This window comes from Crocodylus porosus, unplaced genomic scaffold (genome assembly GCF_001723895.1).
Source record: "Crocodylus porosus isolate Cpor-Errol unplaced genomic scaffold, CroPor_comp1, whole genome shotgun sequence".
In the NCBI taxonomy this organism is placed as follows: Eukaryota; Metazoa; Chordata; order Crocodylia; family Crocodylidae; genus Crocodylus; species Crocodylus porosus.
In genome coordinates, this window is record NW_017728951.1 from 36030258 (window position 1) to 36045118 (window position 14861).

Consider the following 14861-nt stretch of genomic DNA (forward strand, 5'->3'; position numbering starts at 1 on the left):
GCCTTCACATGGCTGTCCCTGTGCTGCCAGGCTTGGGCAGCTGCCTGCAGCACCCAGCACAGGGGCACAGTGCAGGACTGGGAGCTGCATAGCAAGGTGATGCCCCACAGCACCTGCAGGTTCTGGGTAGGCTGCTGGGGGTTGGCTGTGGGCAGCTGGAGCTGGCTTCAATGGCCAGGAGCTGCCTGCAGCTGGGGCCAAGTGCTGGTACCTTTGTTGAGAATCACTTTCTTAGGCCTTGTACAGCCAGCAACAATATACATTGCTTAAATAAGAGCAGTGGAATAACTGAATAAATTTCTTGCTTGGCTGTGTGTTTCCTTTTGCTGCATGCTGTCCATTTCTGTGGGGAATTACTGAGCAAGGTGGCTTAACTTCTTGCTCAAAGTGATTGCTATCAGAGATGTGGGTTGTGTTTCAAAGGCACACACACAGAAGTAACAGTTCCAAGGTGGCTTAATTTGTCAGTAGTTTTATTTCATGGGAGAAAAACTTTCTACACTGGTCTGGCCACTGGCCTTCCTCTTCAAACCTGCTGTGTTTAAGTACTTTGAATGGGAGGCCAAGACCATCAGATCAGGACCTGAAAGATTCTGGATTTTGTACCTGTCACTAACCTGACATTGCAAAAGTCATGTCTCTTCTTTGTGCCTTATCACCTCTTTCTTTTGCCTGTTTACACTGTGAGCTGTCCGGACCTGGGACTGTCACCTGGAGTGGCTGGATTTTAGGTCTTTCTAGGTACTAGTGGAATGCAAATAATAAATAACAGTCTATCTTGCTGAGGTGATCTGTCCAGCCAGGCTCCCTTCCATGCTAGCATGGGGGATTGGCCCAGAGACAAGGATTCTTGTCACTTTTCATGCTCTGCTGGCTCTGAAGAACAGAGCAGAAGGATGGATGAACATGTGCATGCATGTCTGAAACCACATCAAATTTAGCACCCTGAGGGCTTGCTTTTATTGCAAAGCCAGTATTACTGATGCACAGAATTCCTCTGCCATCTAGAATGTGGCTGTGGCTGCCAACAGCTCTCTCCAAGTAACAACAAAGAGTTTCAGATTTCTGAGTAATAACCTGCATTATTATCACTGTGATGTCCTGAGCCCTGGTAAGCAGGTACAACACTCAGTTTAGCGGGATCTGTTCTTCACTTATATCAGGCCCAAACTGAGACCACCAGGTTTTGGGTAATAATGTGTGATAAATGAGAGATCCTGTGCAGGTGCTAACCCCCTCCCCTTCCCCCGCAACAAGAATGTTGTCTTCAGCTCTGGTCTGTCTGTGCCTGAAAGCTATGGGCAAAATAGCAGAAACTCAGCAAAGACCTCAACATCTTTCATTTCAATCCAGTCCCCTTTTTTCTGCTGCCAGCAGCAAGGAGCAGGGATTTTGTATGGGCACCTACCTCCCCTCTATTGCTTCTTATATTATGGCATTACAGGATGTTTTGTGTCTGTGATATGTGGCAAGGGGAAGAATGGATGTTTTTTGGGGATCCCTTTGGACAAATGTCTATTACCTGTTTGTTGGTTGTTAAAGAGGATTCTGCTTGATGACACAGGTGGTCCTTCCCCATGTTATATGTCTATGTACATGTATCTGGCTATAAATCCAGCAGGAAGAGGGACTGTTTTAAGGTGGCCTTAAAAGGGGGTATAACTGGGAACAATGAATAGGATGAAATGAAGCAAAGGAAACTTAAGGCTGACTATCAGAAAGATACTGCTGGTGCTGAGATAATCTATGCGGTAGAATAAGTTCTCAGTGGAATTTTTAGGGACATTTAAAACTAGGCTTAATGAAGCATGAGGAAATTCAGAACAGACCCTGCATTCATTGGTGTCACAAGCAGATTTGCAATTTACTTTAATGCAGTAAGTTTGGAAAGGAGATAGATGATCTGTTGTAACAGTCCATAATTCTATACATGGCATCTTTGTCATAGATGACCAATCAGCATTAGAAATATTTATTATGTGGGAAGGCCTATAGACCTACTGCTAAACTACTGGCCATATAGGCACTGTTCCTCATTGATTGATTTGGGGTTCTGAGGGCTCTGCCTATGCTGTGAGCCAGACACATTCCAGGACAGGTTCTATGCTGCTTCTCCTGAGAGGTGCTGTCTAAATGGACAGGAAACAAGAACAGCTTTATAGAGCTGCCCATAGAGGCGAGGGCAGGGTGTAGAATGGTCCCTTTGTTCTCTTCCTGCTGCTGTAAATTGGCTGTGCGGGACACTTTGACTAAATACAGACAGTCAAAGAGCCTGAGGCTGAATCGATGAAATCTTCTCAGATTAGTCAAAACTGCATAGACTGAACTGATAAGCATCCACATGCCTGTAGTAACCTAGGTCAGAAACCAGGGGTGCTAGAGCATGGCTCCCTGCCCAGCTGGAGCAGACAGCTACCCTACCTGTCAACTGCAGGAGATACTGTCTTCTGTAGTCATTAGAGGAGCCTGAAAGTGAAGGATCCCAGCCATTCTCCTCTTATCTCATGAACAGCAGTGAAATCCCTAAGGATGAGCTATACCTAATTCTGACAATTCTCTGGGCGCGTCTACAGTTGCACATCTACTGCACAGTAACTGTGGCAACTCATGCTGACTTGGGCGTAAATCTGATACCTACATCATGCAAGTATCAAATTTACCCTCAATTAGTTACTGCGCAGTAATGCATGCGTAGATGCCTTACTGTGCAGAAATACTGTGTGTGTGGACAGACTAACTTTAGTCCCAAGTCAGTGCACACACAGTGTTACTGCACTTTAATACCTGCATATGTAGATGCTGGCCTAAACCTGCTTACTATGCAGTAAGTTACTGTGCAGTAAATTTAATGCACCGTAAATGTACATGTAGATGCACCATCTTACTAGCTTTTACACCTTCATTAAAGTCCACTGCCTTAAAAAAGAGCTACTCTTGATTTACAAGCCAAGATCAAAATCATGATTTCCCTTTCACTTTGAGTGTTTGTTCAACTATGCTGGTCCCAGCGGCCTTACCTGGAGTCCTGGGGGACTTGGGGCGCTGCAGTCATGGCACTCTTGCAGCTAGGAGCCTAGCCTGCAGCTGGAGTGTGGCTCTGGTTTTGAGTGGCACACGCTGCCACCATGTGTGCTGCCTCACTTTTTTAAGGTGGTGGGTTGTTTTGACCCTGGGATCTCCTGGGGTCAAAACCCCTCCGTGCTGCAAAGTAGCAGGGCAGGGATCACCTGCACGTGTGATGTGTGGCACCGCAAAAGGGACTGCGGCACCACATGCCACACATCCGTGCTTGTCTGGATACGCCTGTGAGTCTGGTTGTGGCCTGTGTGTCTCAGCCATTACATAACTTCTTGAAACCAAATCTCATTTTCCTGAGACTGCAGAAGGTCCATGAACTGTAAGCTATACATATGATGCATCTTTGGAGATCCCAGGCTGATGAACTCAATACCTCACTGTGAACAACAGTAAATATCAGCTGTGGGTCTCCCCAGCTTATTGTGGTCTGTGTGGGGTGCAAGAAGTAGGCCCAAGGCACTGCTGATGTGAATACTGCCATTTTGGCTGGCTCTTGGGATTGAACCTGGAAACTTGGAGCTAAAAGCATCAGACTGTATGGCTTAACAGAAGTGTGAAGCTGCATAGGTGGGGTTGTGACATAATTGTCCTCAGTAGAGCAAACACAGAAAGCACTTCACAACACAGTGACCAGTGCAATATAGGTACAGGATGGGGATTCACTAATTCATACCCCCATGTTAGGCAGTAGCAAGGTTTCATGACTGAGTCTCTTCATGGCTTCCCTCAGACCGTTTGAGGCAAAAGACTGCATTTCTCAGACATCTTATTTTTTCTGCACAGAGTCAGTCCTTTCAGCATGTGTTTTCCCCATTCCCAGCATTCAGGAATGTGACCCTGTGTTTTGGCTCTTTCTCTGAGGTCTTGGAAAAATGTATCATTTTCACTGGCTGATCTGACATCTGAGTAGACTAAGGAATGAACCTGCTTTTGAGGTTATCACACTATGGACATAAAAAACCATAGTCCAGCTTTGTCAGTTGCAGCTATTCGCTGCTTACTTGCTTTTATTATTTAAGAGGTTCTGCTACTACTCTGAGTAATTTTAAGTTCTAAAGAGACAAACAAATGTAACAATTCCGGTAAAAGCCCTGTTGTGTAAGCCTGCATCAGTGCCAGCCGTAGTTAATGGTAGGAAGCATTACTGAAAGATCTGTCATCTTTTCTAGGCACAGACATTATGGGTTGGTGTGACAGGGTGCCGTCTTTGGCTGCATTCTTGTTTTTTTTTTTTAATAGGCCGGTGGGTGTGCCCCAATCAAGTCTTGCTGAATTTTCCTTCTCTGGGGATCAGCTCCCCCCTCCCCCCTCCTTTACTCTCCTGCCACAACTTGATGTAACTTGGCTCTAAAAAAAAGAGAGAGGCTGACCCACAGGTTCTCTGACAGGCTCCAGGCTCACCACCTGTAGGATAATGAGCTGTTACCTTAAGGGCAAAATGCATGTTCCTACCTCCCCTTGACGTGCCCCATGCCTTGCAGATGTTTTATAGATTTCACTTTATACTGGGGTCTCAGCCACTGTGGGCTTGCCCCTTCTCTCTCTAGCTGGGCCTGTCAGTCAAAACCCACTAAACAGGGCTTGACTCTGAGGCTCTAGCTCTCTAACTCACTCAGGCTCAAGGCCCTCCGTTCCATACACTCCAAGACACCAGGCCTACTGGCCCTTCTACACTGTTCCTCTGTGGCACCAGGCTGTTGGGGGCCTCAGGCCTCTCCGGCTTTGTCCCTCTTTCTGTAGTTACGGCCTTTCACTTAAGTCCACCCACTAGGACATGGCTTCAAGGCTGCTATCTTCCCTTCAAGCAACTTTGGGCTTGTGGCCCTAGTGCTGCACCCCTAGTGCAAGAGGACTTCTTGAGCCCTCTATCATGGTGCCCTTCGGCGCTAATGAGGCCTCCTCCTCCCCTACAGCCTCAGCCACAAACCACCAGCTTTTTAACATTAAACATAAACCATAGGCCCCTATGGCCATATAATAAAAATTAAAAAAAGTAAGAGAGGCAAAGTGCCATTTACATGTGACTGTGCTTCTGTCTTTCAGTGTGGCATATTCTTCCCAAGGAGGCTGCCACAGCTGCTCCATAGTCATTGAGAGTCTCCCTTTCTGCTGCCTCCCTGGCCTTCTCCTCTTGAGGTTTATATGGTTCTGGCCTTCCCCTTCCTGTCACCTGACCTAATGGCAGGGCTTGATCCTTGACCCCTGCTCCACTGGACGGCTGTGCCCAGAAGGTTCTGGATTTAAAGGGGCCGCACTGTTGCTTGATAACAGGGCTAAGCTTCCCTGTTACAAGGCTGCTCTGCTTCCTGGTAACAGGGCTAGGATTCCCTGTTACAGATGGGTTAATCAGCCCTAGATAGATATTGCAGTTATGACTTGCCTTGCAGTTGTTTAGATACCAGCAGAAACGTCGCTGTGATGCTGCAAATATTAGCAAATAGATTACTATTAGGTAATAGATTACTTTTGTAAATTTTGATCCTTCTCTGATTAACACCACTATTGGCAACAGTGCAGGATCAGGTTCTCAACATAACAAATGAGGAGATTTATATATTTTTTAAAGTATATATGAAATAACCAACAAAAAGGTACTATAGTAAAAAAAACAGTCAGGACCTATCACCTTACTCTCCCAGGTCAACTCTCTTCTCCAGCTAGTTTCATTGTGAACATGACATCACCAGCATACTTAGGCATCATGGCAAGTCTGGGCTTTGAAGGGTGTGGTGGAGTAAGTTGGATTTTGTTTGTTAATTAAGTGCTGAACATTCCCCTAGTCCTTTTCATTTGGGTTTTCTTATCATTTTTTACAGTTAGCTTTGGCACTTTCAGGTTGTAAAAATGGAATACGTGATGTGTGGCATGCACAATGTCCCTCAGTAGCAGATCACACTTTCATTTTGAATTAGCTGAATGGTGTCAAGATACAGGATTCTGGAACCAAACCCCTTTAAGACCATGGCAGATTCCCCATGAGTGTCATACATAAGGACTTCAGTCCACCGCAGCTCTCACTTGCTTTTCAGGGATAAATATGGATGGATCTGATCAAAGCCATTTCTTATCAGTTGCATTTGTAGGCATATGCCCCCACATGCACAAACCTCTAGTTGGCTTCAGTTGACATTCCATGTAGCCTGGGTCCCTTGTTGTAGGGAAAGTACAGAACAATGTCTAACCCTTATTGCTTAGGCATTTACATTCTAAAAGATTTTTTTTAGGACTCAAGAGTTTTAACTTTTCCCCTTCCAGGTTGTTATTTTGGAAGTCAGTTCTTTGCTTGAGGATGAATTTTTGTAGAGGTAATAAATGAAAAAAGAAAGACATTTTATTGCAGATGTTCTCCTTGAATTGCTCTCTAGTAGTGTGGGGCAGCATTTTGGACAGTTGGCCCTTGCTCAGATATCTTCCTGCAGATACTGTCTTTGCTGTTTGTTCATGCATCCTGCTTCTTATCTCTGCTTGCCATTTAGTGCTTGCCATTTAGGAGTAGGCTGACAAAAGACAGAAAATGACTACCAATAATTATTTCATACTCCAAGTATCCTAAATACTGCGTCTGAGGGAAAGCTCTTAATGTTTTCACATATATTTTAAAGCCATTACAGGGGTCTGAAAATGTATATTGCTAAAGCATAGGTGCTGAGTACTCTTTTCACCCAGAATCACATGGTGACAGTTACATGTTAGTGGGTGCATCTACACATGCCCATTTATTGCGGCAAAACCCAAGATTTCTGTGCAATATGGGCATGCATCTACATGTTCATGCTTGTACTGTGCAGTAAATATGGTGACTTATGCTGACTTGAGCGTAAATTTGTTACCTGCCTCATGCAGGTATCAAACTCGCACCCAATTAGTACTGCACAGTAGCGCACGTGTAGACACCTTACTGCGTAGTAACACTGTGTGGATTGAGTTGAGACTAACTTTAGTCCCAAGTCAGTCCACACACAACGTTAATTTACTTTAATGCCTGCATATGTAGATACCAACCTATTCCCACTTATTGCACAGTAACTTACTGCACGGTACATTTAAACTGGCATAAATGCACATGTATACACGCCAACTGCCCAGTAAGTAAGTACTCAAGATCAGGGCCACCATGTGTTAGGTAGGTGCTGCGCACATGCATAATAAGACAGTCTTGGCACCAGAGAGCTTATAGTTTCAATGAACAAAACAGAGAAAGGTGTGAAAAAGAAAAATGCTGTTATCCCTGTTTTGCATATGGGGAGCTACACAAGGAGACATTTGAGAGACCTGCCCCAGGTCACATATAGAGTCAGTTGCAGAGCCAGGATTTCATCTCCCGAATTCCACTTCAGGACTTGAGCTGCAGTATTATGCTGCCTCTATATGATTTCCAAATTCTGCTCTCCCAAATAATCCACAGAAATTTTCTTCTGTATGTGCTGGGAAAACAAAAACTTCACAGCTGAAGTCCACCTGTACAGCTTTGAGAGCGGAATTGTGTCATATGAAAGCAAGTTATTCATTGTATGAATAAAAACAATTAAACTGAAAAAAGTATCTGAATTTTTGATGGTATAAAAGGAGTAAAAATCAACCCACAGAATATTTTCTTCATGTGGTTTAAATTAGGCACATTAAAACATTTGGTATGTAGTTCTATCTCTACTTATATCAAGAGGGGTTTTGCCATTGATTATAGTGGGAATATCCCATCCCATCAATTCAATGCAGTCAGTTTTACCATAATGGGGGGATAACCTAATTGATTATAATTTGTGTTTAGGTCTGGAAGTGTCAGGAACCATTGGACAGAGATTTACTCTTTTGTTGCAAGCCTGGCTGAGAAATTTATAAGGTAAAGATTTTACAAGACGATACTTGGTGTCAATACAGTTCATTTTTCATTTATTACTTTCTTAAAACCTGTAAAATATATTAAGATGATCTTGTGTGTGACATAGATTTGGCCTATCTCTGTTTCAGTCCAATGTTGCGAATGTCTTTCATTGTCTTTTCCTCGCGAGGCACTACAATCATGAAGTTAACAGAAAACAGGCAAGTAATTTACAACTTTCAGTCAAATATAACTGCAAGCTCTGTGATTGCTGTAAGGCTGGAGTCCAAGCATCCATGTCAATCTTAGCATTGAGCCACTCCCGCATCTACAGAAATAATTTCCACTGGTTTTGACAGGAGCAGGTTTGTGGCTCATAATAATACAGCTCTTTTGATCTTTCATTACTGTTCAATTCAGCACTGAGACAAGAGGGCAGCTGAAGGCACTGCTGTTCTCTCAAGCTGCCTTTCAAGGGGAAACAGCACTTGCCAAATGCTAGCTTTGGGCTCATTAGCAGTGCCCCAGTGATTTCAAAGGGGTGGCTCTGATGTAAGAGAAAACAAACCCTGCCTCCAAGTGCTGAAGATACTGCATAATAAAGCACTGCAGCACTCTCCAGGAATGGTCCAGACCTCTGCAGCTCACACTGCTGATCAATTCGGCATGGTCTTGAACCATTGCTAAAGATTGCTAGAATATCACAAAGGGAGCTTCTCGCACCATCTGCTTCAAATATCTTCAGTTGCAATGCAAGTCCAACACGAATTCCATCCTGTGCTCCAGTGAGATAAAGGAGAGAATGTGAGACTGGAGCAAAACTTTTGCTCCTCACTTCCCTGGCAACCATATTCACTCTTTTATAATATACCAGGGATTGCATTTTGCCCCAGGGAGAACCAACGCCTTTCTCTTCACTGCTGTCACCTCCATATTTTTCTCTCATTTCAGCCATTCTCCCATAGAGCCTTCGCTTTTGAACTTTTTCCCTGTGGGTATCAGGGTGGTTGTAGTGTTCTGTGTGTGTAAGTCACTCTGACACACCTTAAAAAGAGTTCAGAATGGTCTTATGAGAAAGGACTCTATTTCCCTCTCCTGTGTTTCAAGCGAAAACCAGTGGAAGCACGTCTGTTGATTCCACTGGGCTTCAGACCAGGCCTCTTGTCTGCATCTGGGAGCTGGAGCTAGGACTTTTTTTCCTTGCTCAGGTAGATTTGCCCTTTGCAGATAAAAAGTAGCTGCTAACCCTGTGGTAATGTATGAAACTGGTATTAAAATGTTTTCTGACCCAATTCCCCACCTCCACCAAAAATGGCATATCACCTCCTCCTACACTTTGAAAGAGCAAAAGACCCTCCTGCCCCCAGGATCATCATTCTTCCCAACTCCAGTTTTCATCTCTATCCCACAAAACCTCACACTTTCTCATGATTGTGCCACCCAAAAAGTTGGGTTACACAAGAGGGGTCAGAAACCATCACTGATGTTGAAGAAATGATTCCCTGAAGCATTTGTGGCTGACGTCTGAGTTTCCTGGGCCCTTCCTTCTGAGTCTGTTCTCACTGATGTTGCTTTTCTTATTTGTATTACGGTAGCACCCAGAGATAGGAGATAAAGGTTGGGTCCCACTGCACTGGGTGTGTAAGTCTGAGATTCTGATGCTCTTAACAGACCTTCTGTGAGTGATCCCACTGACTCTAGAATCACTGTGGAATAAGGAGCTCTTCAACAGGAGTGACAGTATTTGAAGCTGTCACTTCGCAAGGAACAATTTGTGCCCAAGGAACTTGTAAGAAAAAGAAAAAGGTCCACTTTTCATTGGTTTAAATTAGGAAGCTGGCCCTCCATATTCAGATCTTATTTTAATTCACTCTGGACTCCGGCCTTGTAAGGGGACACATGTGACCCTGACAACTATTCAAAGTGGGGGTTTTGGTTTTTTTCACATGAATAATAAGGGCCATTGGATTTAAGATTTCTACCCTGTTCCACATTTGCAGAAGTTTATATCTGATATTTACTTTAATTTGGTCCTATCCCTAATCACAAATTCCTAGCGTTTGGGAGCAAGACCAGAAGAAGCATGCATTTACTGTGACCTTATATCTTGTGTTCATTTCTGTGCAACACTGGATGCATGGCAGCTTTCAAAATGTTGCAGTTGTATTTCTAATTATACTGTTTTTCTTGATCCCTTGTCTTGTGTTTATGCATTGGGTGCAATATGCTTTTCTGATTAAGTGCTTTTGGGGCTGCATAACTTGCTGTGTTTCAGAATCACTAACGGCAGAAAGATTATAACTTTTTAAAAAGGAAAACAAAATAAAAGAATGTTTTTTTTCTTATTTCAAGGGAAGCCATCAGACAAGGGCTTGATATTCTTCAGTATGAAGTGCCTGGAGGAGATACATTCATGCATGAAGGATTTAAAAGGGTACACATTGTAGTATCTTCTTGTTTTGATTAATATTTAATTTTGTTTTTATTGCTACTGTTGAACTTAAAAGAGTTAACATTTTACACTTTTTTGCAGGCAAATGAACAGATTTACCATGAAAATGATGGAGGTAGGGTTACATGTGTCACTGATGGTTATTTATTTTCATTGTTGGGGGTGAACTTATATGACCTGTATTTAACTCATGTGCAAAAGAAGGAATGCACTGCCCAAAGAGATTATTGCACAATATCTTAACATTCCAATTTGATTTAAATTTTGCTATTATATGCATGAGTTCATAATTTAAATAGCAGGTGAGATCACTATGATCACCTAGTCTGACCTCCTGCATAACACAAACCATAGCATTGCATCCAGTAGTTCCTGCAATAAGCCCACTAATTATTCAGATCATCTGAAATATTAGGCTTTTCACATACTGTTTTACAGTAGCATAACTGATGGGGGGACAACAAGGAGGGCACAAAAATAGCTGCCTCTGCAACTGGTGCTGCCTTGGGCACAGAGCTGTCCTGTTACATTTCTGATATTTCATTTTGAAATTTTACTTCAGGTGTGCCTCTTTCACCCAAAACTCTCATTGCTATAGCTGTAGACACAATGTAACACTCCTTGTCAGTGAGAGGCCTTTCATTGCATTCAGCAGACTTTGAATTAGGTTCTCAGTCGTTCTGAGCTTAAAAGTAGCATGAAGTCCTTCCTTTTTCCTCTTTTTCTTCCTCAACGTTTCCTTGGAAAACTCAGAAATGTGAGTTTAAAGCCTTCTTAGCTCTGAATCATAGGGTAGCAGGCACTGAATATTTGACAAAAAAACCTCTCTTCTCCCAGCTCTTTCCCAGATCTTTAAGTTAAAGAGGTGTTTAGGCAATAACGATCTCAAGATTGTGAGTGAAAATTACTTCCTCTCATTCAAGTTATTCATGGTTGTATTTGTTCTTCAGCTTCACAGTGAAAACACAGAGTAGGTAAGGACTTCTAGAGTAAAACATGAACAAAATATTTAAAGCTGACAAACATAAATAGCAAAAACCTTCTAGCCTTTTTCAAACTTCAGACAGAAGCAGAACAAACCCAAAGGACATGAGGATCAAGTCCAGTTTTTCCCATTTGTAGGCCTCCTCTTTAAGAGTTCTTGTCTGTTCATGACATGACATGGAAAGGACTGCATGGCATAAGAAAGCTGTCAAAACACATCAATCTTTAATTTCTGGCAATACTGTGAAAGGCATTTAGAACTGTAAAAAAAAAAAAAAAAACATTTAAAAATCAAAACCTCCCTTTTTCGCCCTGACAATGAAATTCTGCTGTGTTAACTACTGTATTTATGATTTTTTATCGCGTGGCTATAATTGATTGATTAAAACACAATTTGCATGCATGGTGGGAGCAAGAATGCTAGAGCTCTCTTGTATAATAAGATGTTAGACAATGTATTGCTCCACTGTGGCTGCTCATTTTACAATGTTCATACAACATGTAAATTCCTTTTAAGCCCTATTTTGAAGATTTATATGTATGCAAGTGTATATCTATCTTGTGTTGAACTTGTCAGTTTTATAATATAGACCTGATCTTGTGTTACTTGTGCACCCAGAATTCCTACTGATTTCAGTGAGGGCTCTTATTGTACAAGGACTGGGCTCTGGATGGAATCAAATCCTGCTCAGTTTCCCTATAGTGGTTCCCCTCAGAATCACCTTGTGAAAAGGAGGTTCTTCTTCCTTTCTCTGTTTTGCCTTATCTTATCCCATCATGACGCTTGCTGGTCCCATGGAGGGTTCCAGTGAGATCTAAAAGCTGCAGACCCTCTCACCTGCATGGAAATGGGAATTTCTGTCCGTGGCCCCTGATGGAACAATATTCTGTCATTAACTAAAACTGACAGAACTCCAAGGAGATATTTGTCCACAAAATAGGGCTGTGCGAGGCTTCAGACCGTGCTTCAGATCCAGAGAGGCTTCGGACGCTTTGGCATCTGAAGCAGCACATCCGGGTCAAAGCGCTGGCTTCTTTAGGCTTTCTGAAGCAGTTCAGAGGAAAGCATGAAGCCTGCCAGGTTTCAGGAAGATTGGTGCACCCACCCACATTGCAAGTTTTGCCTGTTGGCAGCTGGAGGCGCAGGGCCTCAGAACCCCTGCATCGATCTACTCGACAGCTGGCAGGCTGTGTGGCTGCAGCAGGGGCCACCATCCCTGCAGCTTTCACCCTGCTGCGCCTTAACACACAGTGTCACCCATGTCATGAGTTTTGCTTGTCTGCAGGTTGAGGTGCAGTTCCTCCCAAACCCCTGCATCTATCTCCTTGAAACTTGGCAGGCTTTGTGGCCTCACCAGGGGCCACCACCCCTGCAGTTTTGACCCCACTGTGGTGTAACATACACATGACATGAGTTTTCCTTTCAAGAATTTGGGATGCAGTTCCCCCGAACCCCTGCATCAATATTCCAGAACCTTGGCAGGCTTCATGCTCTCTGCAGGCACTACCACCCTTGCAAGTTTCATCCAAATCAGACAAAAAACAACAGAGTTATAGATATTTGATTGATTCCCCATTATTCCCTGTGGCCAGATCTTCAAGGCGGCTCCAAATCTTTGGAGCCGCTTCGGCTAGGTCTAAGCGGGAACCCGGTCCAGAGCTCCAGATCAGATCCCTGGCATCCAAAGTGGCTGGATCCAAGGCTGGGTTGAATAGCTGCCTACCCGCACAGGCCTACCACAAAACCAAGTGTGTTACTTAGACTTATGTATCCAAACATATGTATCCATCACCATCATCCATTTCCTATCTCACCTGTGCACAATCCCAACCATTTTAACTGTTGTCAATGCAGGACTCCGGACTGCTAGTGTGATTATTGCTCTGACAGATGGCGAGTTACAAGATGTTCAATTTTATTACGCAGAAAAAGAAGTAAGTAGTCACTGAGTTTGCCCAAAGTACCTAAATAGTTCTTGCAGAACTTGAAAGCATCCATGACTGGTTCCATACCTCACATGGCTTTGAATTTAATAGTGTTTTTTCATTTAGGCTGACAGAGCCAGAAGTCTTGGTGCTATTGTGTATTGTGTTGGAGTGAAAGATTTTAACGAAACTCAGGTAATTCTGAGACTTGTTTTTATTATCATTCCTGCTTGTTAACAGAATTAGATGACTTTGGTTTTTTATTACCAGTGCACAAATCCTTCCATGTCAGTGGAAATACTTTTAGCAAATACAGAAAAACTCAGTTGTATACACTGCACATTTATTTTTTCTGTGCATTTATGACTGTCTTTCTTTCAGCTGTCAACAATTGCTGACAGTATTGATCACGTTTTCCCAGTAACAGGAGGCTTTTATGCCCTCAGAGGCACTATTGATTCAGTAAGTAGGATAGTCTGAAAAGAACAAAAAAAACCCTCCTTTCCTTTATTAAGTAGGTGGTAAAACAAATCTGAGTACTGAAAACCCTGTTATTTTAATTATTTAGATTTTGAAGAAATCTTGCATTGAGATCCTGGCAGCTGAACCATCCAGTGTCTGTGCAGGAGGTAAGTTTATATTGAAATAAATATGACAGATGAGACTGGAATACAGACTGTCAGTAGGTACTTAATCTAGTGCTAGATCCAAGCCCACTGAAGTCAACTGGAAGGGAAGACCCAGTGAGCCCTTTGTGGAATCTGTGGGTTCCAAGAAAGAGTTTACAGGTGCACATATTGGTTTGCCTTTCCAAAGCCACTTAAGGGAATTAAAATAAATAGGAATTGGGAGAGCAGTTTTAAAAGTGCCTAAGTGATTTGAGAGTGTAAGTCAGGGGCAGGAAAAATACAGCCCGTGGGCTGGATGCGGCCCATCAGGTCATTCTATCCAGCCAACAGGACCCCTAAAAAATGTAGTAAATTAATATTTATTCGCTCCTGGCAGCCTGTCAAAGCTGACAGGAGCCAGGGACAGTAGGACCCAGGGGGAGCCCTCAGCAGTCTTGAGCAGCCCAGTCCTGCTCCAACCCCAGCCAGTTCCCTGCTTTCCTGCCCCTGCCCTGCTCCAGCAACACCTGGTTCCCAGCTGAATCACCAGATCGCAGAGCACGGGACTGCGCTGGTGGGGGTGGGGGTGGTGGATTGTATGTATGCACACACAGGCACAGGTGCAGAGAGTGTGTGTGTGTGTGTGTGCACGCGCACGTGTGTGCAGGCATGGGGCAGTGTGTGTGTTTGTGTGGGCACAGGGCCAGAGAGCGTGTGTGTGTGTGTGTGCAGGCTCAGAGGCAGTGCGTGTATGTGTGCATGTGCATTCATAGGGTGAGTCCAACATGTACCCATACCCCCCTTGCACTGCCATACACAAACCCCAGCCACCTTCCCCCCACACACATCCCCCCACACCAGAGCATGTGTGTGTGCATGTATGTGTAAGCTCAGAAGCAGTGTACGTGCGTATGCAGGCTCAGAGGCAGAGTGCGTGTGCAGGCTCAGGGGCAGAGTGGGTGTGTATGCAAGATCAGGGTCAGAGTCTGTGTGT

General features: G+C 43.7%; 1 protein-coding gene across 1 annotated transcript in view; it reads left to right on the plus strand.

The window, feature by feature from the left end:
- Positions 1-14861, plus strand: part of ANTXRL (anthrax toxin receptor-like) — a 98178-nt gene that overhangs the window by 14738 nt on the left and 68579 nt on the right. The window contains 8 exon segments of the mRNA XM_019556058.1: positions 7847-7918; positions 8047-8118; positions 10250-10331; positions 10431-10464; positions 13189-13268; positions 13386-13454; positions 13641-13721; positions 13828-13888. Of these exon segments, the coding sequence (XP_019411603.1) occupies positions 7847-7918; positions 8047-8118; positions 10250-10331; positions 10431-10464; positions 13189-13268; positions 13386-13454; positions 13641-13721; positions 13828-13888 (551 nt within the window).